Here is an 8,590-nt window from a genome sequence, read left to right on the forward strand (position 1 = left end):
TGTGATGATGCCACTATGTTTTTGATGAAGAAAACACCAAAAAAATTTATCATTTTCAGTATATATGCAAAGTTATTGTTGTTGTTTTTATAACAGCCTGGCATATGTCAGTGATTTGTAGCAACATTGACTGTGACATGTACACCTAGTGGAAACAGCATGTTTTTCTCCATATGCCAAATATGGTTAAAAATGAATAAATATAAATATATATTATACGCTCCATATATACTCCATTTATTGACCAACAGTGCCACCTAAAGAAAATCCTTTGGGTGACATTGACTCATGCTATTAGATACTTTTGAAGTTCCCTTAAGGAAAAAAAAACTTTTTCTTTTTACCTTTTATGCCTGGAAGCTCCTTAAGTAAAATAGACTTTCGTCTTTAAAATTGTATAAGCAAAATACTCTGTGAATGATTTTCTTCACAAGAGATTTAGATTTGAAGGAGACCCTTGCACCTTTTTTCCCACTGAAAATGAAACCATTAAAAATAACTACAAAGAGACACAAACAACCAAAAGAAACACAAAATAACTACAAATAGAAACAAATAATTACAAAATGACATACAGTTAAACAACCAAAAGACACAAAAACCTTAAAGAGATGCAAAGGGATTGCAAACAGACACAAAACAACAACAAAGAGACATAAAACAATACACAAAATAACTAAAAAAGACACAACGTAATTACAAAGAGAGATAAAACAATCAAAAGACACAAAATGATGTCAAAGAGATGTAAGGGGACTGCAAAGAGACACAAAATAACAACAAAGAGACATAAAACAACAAAAAATAGACACAAGATACCTCCAAATAGACACAAATAATTACAAAAAGACATAAACAACCAAAAGACACAAAATGACCTTAAAGAGATGCAAAGGCACTCCAAGAAGACACAAAAGAACCACAGAGACATTAAACAACCCCCCAAAAAAGACACCAAATAACTATAGGGAGTCACAAAATAACTACAAAGAGACATAAAACAACCAAAAAGACACAAAATAAATACCAAGAGAGAAGTTTCTCTATACATTTCCGAGTACTGGAAAAAACAACAGTAAATAAATTTTAAAAAATCGAAAGATAATCCAATTTTAGTGTTTTTTCCCCAATGACGTGGAGGGCAGTAAAACGCCTAGAAGCGTCTAAACTGCCAGAAATAAACAAGCAGAAGAAGATTAAGCCCCGCCTTTCCGGGTGTCTACTGTCCAATCAGGAGTCAGATCCCGCACAGCTCAGTGTACCTACAGTAAGGCTCAGAGAGCAGCTAGTGAGCTAACACACTGACAGAAAGCTAAAAACACAACACTTTTCATCTATTAATTCACACTGTTCCCTGTCCTGATCAACACCCCGGGTAACCAGCTCGCACCAGAAGCCGCAAACTGTACCATGGTCGGCGTTAAAGTGATCGGGAGCGACCCGGACTTCCAGCCGGAGCTAGCGGCCGCCGGCTCCAGGCTCGCCGTGGTGAAGTTCACAATGGCTACGTAAGCGAACCACCCTGGCGTCGAGGCCCCAGCGGCTAACCGGCGTTAGCTTAGCGCTTTTGTCTCCACGTTCAACATAAACATCCCTAAAATCGTAGTCTGCGTGTTTTAAGGAGCTGACACGAGCTGAAAAGCTACATTTTCTAAAAACTTTTAATTGATAGGAAATGTATCATAACCGTAGGCTAGCGTGTTAGCATGTTAGCTCCACTGCTTACAATGACATAGCAGTATTACAGTAAGTTGGCAGTTGAGGAATCGGAGGTTTTAATGATGAAAAACAGCAACATTAACGCCAATAAAAGTGCTAAAACAACTATATATGTTTGTATTAAATGTAACCATGTAACTTTATGTCTGTACACTTTAATAGCGAAGCGTTAATATGTAGATCTGCTCGAAATGACAGTAAATCAATGACAGGCTTATTTAGGTAATTGACTAGTAATTAGAAATACTATATGTTGTTTAGGGACTGTCCTTTATTTATCAGAGGATGTGATTCTGATGTTACTTTGTTTAGTGTGTGTATTTGCTGTTTTTTCTGTGTTTCTCTGTGATTATTTATGTTAAAATACTCTTACCGGCAGCAAAAAATATAAAGGACTCAGCTATAGAAAAATATGTTTTAATGTGCACAGATGCTCTCGAAAATTGGAGGATTTGGGGTCAGTTCAAGCTTTGTGCCAACTCACTGCGGCAAAGAAAAACCTGGCTTCATCTAAATATTTTGATTTGTTGTGGAAATCTTTGAAAATCAGTTTAACCAGATAATGCATATATTAAACTAGAATTCAGTAGCATTTGCAATATAAAAAATATGCAACATATCAAAAAACTTACATATTTTGTAAAAAACTATATATATGTGTATATGTATTCGTGATTGTGGGTTTCTTTTCAATTTTTGAAGATTTACTAGAGATTCAAGAAGCTCAAAGCAGCTTCTGACAATTTTTTTTACATGATATATAACTGAGACATTTCACTGATTATACAGTTATTATCAGTGTCTTTAATTTGATTTGGCTTGTTGAAAAACTCACCAACTGTTTCACCACTTGAGAGACCAGAACCGATCGATAATTCACACTCTTCTGCCTCCTCAGGTGTCAGCCCTGTTTAAGAATAGCTCCAACTTTCAACTTGTTGAGTAACAAGTACCCACAGGTCGTCTTCCTCGAAGTAGATGTTCATGTCTGTCCGGTGAGTTTGATCTACTTCCAGCGGTTAGTTTCGACCAGGTTTTGATGATGCATCGCAAAATTTACAAAACCCATTTCTGTTTTTCCTCAGGCAACAGCGGCAGCCAACAACATCTCAGCCACACCGACGTTCTTGTTCTTCAGGAACAGAGTTCGGGTGGACCAGTATCAGGGGACGGACATTGCGGGTTTGGAGGAGAAGATCAGACAGCACACAGAGAACGACCCGGGAAACAGCGAGGACTCGGACATTCCAAAGGGATACGTGAGTTAACGGCGTTAACGAATCTCTGTGCTGGAGGAGTTTGGTTGTATGTGTGCATGAATTTCTCTGAAATAGGTCACTTTACTTTTTCATTACTTTACAGTAAGTCAAGAACAAAGACTTTTATACCCCCAGGGTTTTTTTTTCATGATTGATTCATCAACAATATCATAATAATTAATATCATAAAATTACTTTTTTGATACTTAAGTACAGTAAATATCAGATACTTAAAAGACTTTTACGACTCCTACCACTTTCTGGTGCGATATATGTACTTTTACTCAAGTAAGGCTTTCATGTACTTCATCCAGTATAAATATAAAATAAGCCTGTGGGTTGATTTAGTGTCGTTTTATTTGTTTTCAGATGGACCTCATGCCGTTTGTCAACAAAGCCGGCTGCGAATGCCTCAACGAGAGCGACGACTGTGGCTTCGATAACTGCTTAATCAAAGACTCCACCTACATGGAGTCTGACTGTGATGAACAGGTACGAGCTGTGCACTCTCACCCATTACTGCATTAATCTCAGCAGTTTCATTCACTCAGTCAATTACATAACTCAGAATAAACAAAATCTGTTGTCAGAAAGCCAAATACAAGGTAGACAAACACATTTTTTAACAGATTTCTTTTTGAAAATTTTATGTGTGATCATGTACATCAATGTACAAATACATACCCTCATACAGTGGCACATTCCCACAGACAAATAAAATAAAATGAACAATGATAAAACAATAATAATTATAAAAATAACAATAAAAATAATTATAAAAATAACAATAAAAATAATTAATGAAAATAATAAAAAATAAGAAACAACAGTGAAGTTATATAACAAACATCAAGGTAATAAAATAAAAGACAGGATTATTACTTTTGTAACACTTCCTTTTCAGTCAGTGATACGTTTCGTCAGCCAAGAAGGCAAACAAACTCTTTCTGTTAACCTTTAACAATACATGTCAACCTCTCCAGCACAAAACATTTCGTCAACTCCATTTTCCACTTTCCAAGTAATGCTGGTTCTACATTTTTCCAAAATAGTTCAATCATTCTTGCATGGAAAAGTCCAAAATCAGTCATTTTCATTTGCATTAGTGCTTGGGGTATACTCATTTAACAGATTTCTTACTTTTAAACTTGTGCATTTGGTTTTCAGAAGGTTTGTAAAAATCCACTAACCTCTGCACTCCATGGTAGTTTATTGTACTTCAGTTTACCTGTTTGATAAGTCGAATTTGAAGATGATTTGAAGTGTTTTTGTCCTTTATTTTGTCTAGTTGTTGATAACCATCGCCTTCAACCAGCCCGTGAAGCTCTTCTCTATGAAGCTTCTGTCCTCAGACTTTGGTGAGTTTTTTAATGCTTCTCTACACAAAACGAAACTTTATTACAGTTTATAATTTTCAGTTCCCCAAAAACAAATTTTTTTCCTTCCCTCGTACTGCTCTGTTTCAGCCCAAGCCCCTAAGGTGGTGAAGGTGTTCATCAATCTGCCGCGGTCGATGGGTTTCGACGATGCCGAGCGGAGCGAAGCCACTCAAGTTTTGGAGCTGTCAGAGGAGGACTACAAAGACGACGGTTTGATTCCTCTGCGCTATGTCAAGTTTCAGAATGTACAGAGTGTAACGGTGAGGACACCAACATTACTGCTGAAACACAGTCACGGGTCGGCTTGATAAGAAATGTCATGTTGAATCTGAAATACGCCTGTTAATGCGTTTTAATACGGTTAATCGTATGCTCATATTAACTTCTCTTTCACGGCCTATTCGAGGCGGGAATTTCGTGCCACTATGCCACCTTGTTGTCTCGTCTCGGCTTTTCAGCTCTATGTCCAAGTCGGGTCAGCCTCTCCCTGATGCCGGCTCTCCTCCCTCTCTTCATCTGGCACTTTCGGTTTCGTTTCTCCTCTATGGTCGGACTGGCCGCTCGGCATTTGCCATTGGGGATCCTCTCGCGGTCTGCTGCGTTCAGTCCAAACTCCACACAGCGTTTCCTAATGCTGATAAGTGCTTCTCTATCGTAGAAAAGTTGTGCTTCAGCAGAAGAGGCCATGCAGTCGAAAAAATAGCAAAATACAGCGAAAAAGTAACAAAGATTTGAGGAACTAAAGGCTGCTACATCTACATGCACTACCGTGGGCCGTTGGCTACTGTTAAGGGCGTGAAGTGTGCAGCTGTATTATCCAGGAAAATAAATGGGGACTTTGTATCTGCAGACACTAAATGTATTAAATGTCTTTAAAAAAACTGTTTTTGATGAACTGAGGTCATAGGTGATTGTGTTTAAGAAAAGCAAAATTATATCAAAACATCCATTTACCGCTACTTCAGTTAGTGTGTTTGTGTTACTGTGTGACTTTGGCGTTTTAAAGGGTTAGTTGGGATTCACGTTGCACTGTCACCAGGAGAAGAAGTCCTACTGTGATCGTCCGAGGATAACTTTGAGCGCGATTCCTGTGACGTTTTTCTGACCGGTTTGATTAACGGGGCCCTGATCAGCCTCTCTATACCAACATGGTTGCGGTCGACTCATCTGGTGATTAAAATAACTTGCAGGTTTGTATTGTTTATGTGATGGTGTGTGTCTTTGTGTTGTGTTTTTATTCTCACCAGTTGTTTGTCAAGTCAAACCAAGGAGACGAGGAGACGACAAAAATCAACTACCTGACATTCATAGGCACTCCAGTACAGGCCACCAACATGAGCGACTTCAAGAGGGTAAGAATCGGTTACAGCAGCCGGGATTCATTCATGTTCAGGTTTGTTTTTGTTGCACTCATGCAGGATCTTTTTTTAAAAAAAAATTTGCCATGTAGATTGCGGGAAAGAGAGGAGAGAGTCACTGAGAAGCAGAAACAAAGGGGAGGATGAGAAGAAGAGGAAGAGGAGGCTGCAGATACATCCAAGGACTTTCCCTCTGCCAAAGTCGCTACACTCTGCTGTCACTCACACACACACACACACACACACACACACACACACACACAGCCTCCAGTTGACCTCCTCTGTGGAAACTCAGTCTATAAATCATTTGTATTGTAATTCTGATGAGATTCACTGTAAATAAAACACAATCCTTTTTCAAAGGCATGTGCGTCGTGTCTGCTTTCTGTGGGAACTCCTGAACGCGGAGGAGTTCATTTGTGTACGAGGATGTGTTATTTGTGTTTCGTCCTGGCTTTCTGGATAGCTCTTACAACTCCTTGGGTGTGGTCAATTTTACCACCAGAAGCTCAAACTGTTTAGACGCCAAAAACAGTTAAAACAATTGATACAATGTATATAAAAACAACAGAAATGCACCAAAACACAAAATCAATCAGACTTCATATGGCTGTGTCTATTAGGGGTCGACAGATTATCAGTATGGCTCATTATTGGGGCCGATATTTGGCATTTTGCGCATTATCTGTATCTGCATTTTAATTTAATGATTGCTGATGCAATTAAAAAGTGCAAAGCAAGTGTCAGCATGGAAAGAAGTTTTACTTTATAAAACCTCGGGGAGATTTATTTTAATTTTCACTTGACTCAATTTTAAAAAGTTGCAGGGAACTTGCTGTATACGATGTTGAACATTTCAGTTTTGGTTAAATGACACTGACACTGTTATATTCCAAATTCTAAATATTGACAGAAAGATGTAGATTTTTATTTTAAATGCACATTGGCTCCAAATATCAGTTGTCGGCCTCATTAACTACTAATAGTCATTATCGGCCCTGAAAAACCAATATAATTCAGCCCCTAGTGTCTGCAGGTGTAATAGTGTCACTTCATGCTTTTATGGACTGGAAAACAAATTCAAATTTATATTTCTAACAGTAATCCACCCTGTCATGCAGCACTTTGGGGACAATTTTAAACTTTTTTAAAACATATTTTATGGGCATTTTAAGAATCGCTACAAATCATTTCAATAAAGAACCCACACCACCCCACTCCCACCCAAAAGTAGGGGAATAATGACAACATATAACAACACTCATCGGTTATTAATCATAATAATGATAAGTTAGAGTAAAATAGAAAGAAAACAAAAGGGGGGATTAAGACATTTAAAATGAAAACAAGTAATAAAGGGTCTCTGTAGTGAGCTAAATTTTCAGGTTGTGCCAGAGTGGAGGCATCATCTGCTTTTTAATTATTTCAGATTCAGTTTTGATGTCTCAAGATCAATATGGTCGTCATTTACATCAAAATATGCTCTGCTGGGAGTTTTATTATGATTGCGTCTTATTGGAGCTGCAGACTCATCCAGAGATATCTGTAATCAGCACAAAATATACAGTATTTCATAACATTTCTGTAAAATGAAATCTTTCAGTATTGTTAAAGTAACTGATTACTAAAGGATTTTAAGATCCATCAACTAAAATATTTTCTGCACTGTTGATAATTGTCTACATTGTAAACACGGGCTATAAAGAAGCTGCCTTCTCTGCCCAGAATAATTACAGCAGTCATAGTCCCTCCCTCTTCCTCATACTCTCAAACACAGCCAGTCCTCTCAGTCTGCGTGTTTCCTGCTTCCTCCGCCCCTCACAGCTCTGCCAGAGTTATCAAAGGGTGGTGGTTACACGAAAGTGAAACTGTTATACTCTCACTGTCTCTTCGAGGTGAAATGGCGCAGCGAGGAATCCAACTGGATCAAGAAAATCTCTGCTGTTCGATCTGTTTGGATCTACTGAAGGATCCGGTGACTATTCCCTGTGGACACAGCTACTGCATGAGCTGTATTAAAAACTACTGGGATGAAGAGGATCAGAAGGACATATACAGCTGTCCTCAGTGCAGACAGACCTTTGAGCCGAGGCCTGCTCTGGTGAAAAACACCGTGTTGGCAGATTTGTTGCAGAAGCTGAAAAATACAGGACCAAAAGCTGCTCCAGCTGATCACCGCTATGCTGGACCTGGAGATGTGGGCTGTGATGTCTGCACTGGGAGAAAGCTGAAAGCTCTCAAGTCCTGTCTGCAGTGTCTGGTCTCGTACTGTGAGCAGCACCTCCAGCCTCACTATGAATCTGCTGCCTTTAAAAAACACAAGCTGGTCGACCCCTCCAAGAAGCTTCAGGAGAGCGTCTGCACTCGTCACAATGAGGTGATAAAGATTTTCTGCCGCACTGATCAGCAGTGTATCTGTATTCTCTGCTCCATGGATGAGCATAAAGGCCACGACACAGTTTCAGCTGCAGCAGAAATGGCTGAGAAGCAGAAAGAGCTCGGGACGAGTCGACAAAAGATCCAGCAGAGAATCCAGAGCAGAGAGAAAGATGTGAAGGTGCTTCAGCAGGAGGTGGAGGCGATCAATCGCTCTGCTGATAAAGCTGTGGAGGACAGTGAGAAGACCTTCACAGATGTGAAGCAGAAGATCAGATCTCGTCAGAAAACTGAAGTGTTTCACGCCTACGAGCTTCAGGAGGAGCTGCAGGAGGAGATCAATGAGCTGAAGAGGAAGGACGCAGAGCTGGAGAAACTCTCACACACAGAGGACCACACACAGTTTCTGAACAGTTACATTTTGCTGTCACGATTCGGTGAGAATAAAGACTCGTCCAGAGTCAGTGTCCGTCCTCTGAGGTACACTGAGGACATGATG

General features: G+C 39.3%; 1 protein-coding gene and 1 pseudogene across 1 annotated transcript; both read left to right on the plus strand.

Moving 5' to 3' along the window:
• Positions 1–1,229: 1,229 nt before the first annotated feature.
• txnl1 (thioredoxin-like 1) lies at positions 1,230–6,079 on the plus strand. Its single transcript, XM_088071295.1, has 8 exons — positions 1,230–1,508; positions 2,618–2,714; positions 2,805–2,978; positions 3,348–3,470; positions 4,267–4,336; positions 4,445–4,617; positions 5,605–5,709; positions 5,808–6,079. Exons 1-8 carry the CDS (start codon positions 1,411–1,413, stop codon positions 5,835–5,837), a joined length of 870 nt encoding a protein of 289 aa, XP_087927421.1. The 5' UTR covers positions 1,230–1,410; the 3' UTR covers positions 5,838–6,079.
• Positions 6,080–7,539: 1,460 nt separating this feature from the next.
• On the plus strand, positions 7,540–8,334 carry LOC148186230 (E3 ubiquitin/ISG15 ligase TRIM25-like; annotated as a pseudogene).
• Positions 8,335–8,590: the final 256 nt, after the last annotated feature.

The sequence above is a fragment of the Plectropomus leopardus genome, chromosome 20 (assembly GCF_026936395.1).
Source record: "Plectropomus leopardus strain MGB_pleo_1.0 chromosome 20, ASM2693639v1, whole genome shotgun sequence".
NCBI classification, from domain to species: domain Eukaryota; kingdom Metazoa; phylum Chordata; class Actinopteri; order Perciformes; family Serranidae; genus Plectropomus; species Plectropomus leopardus.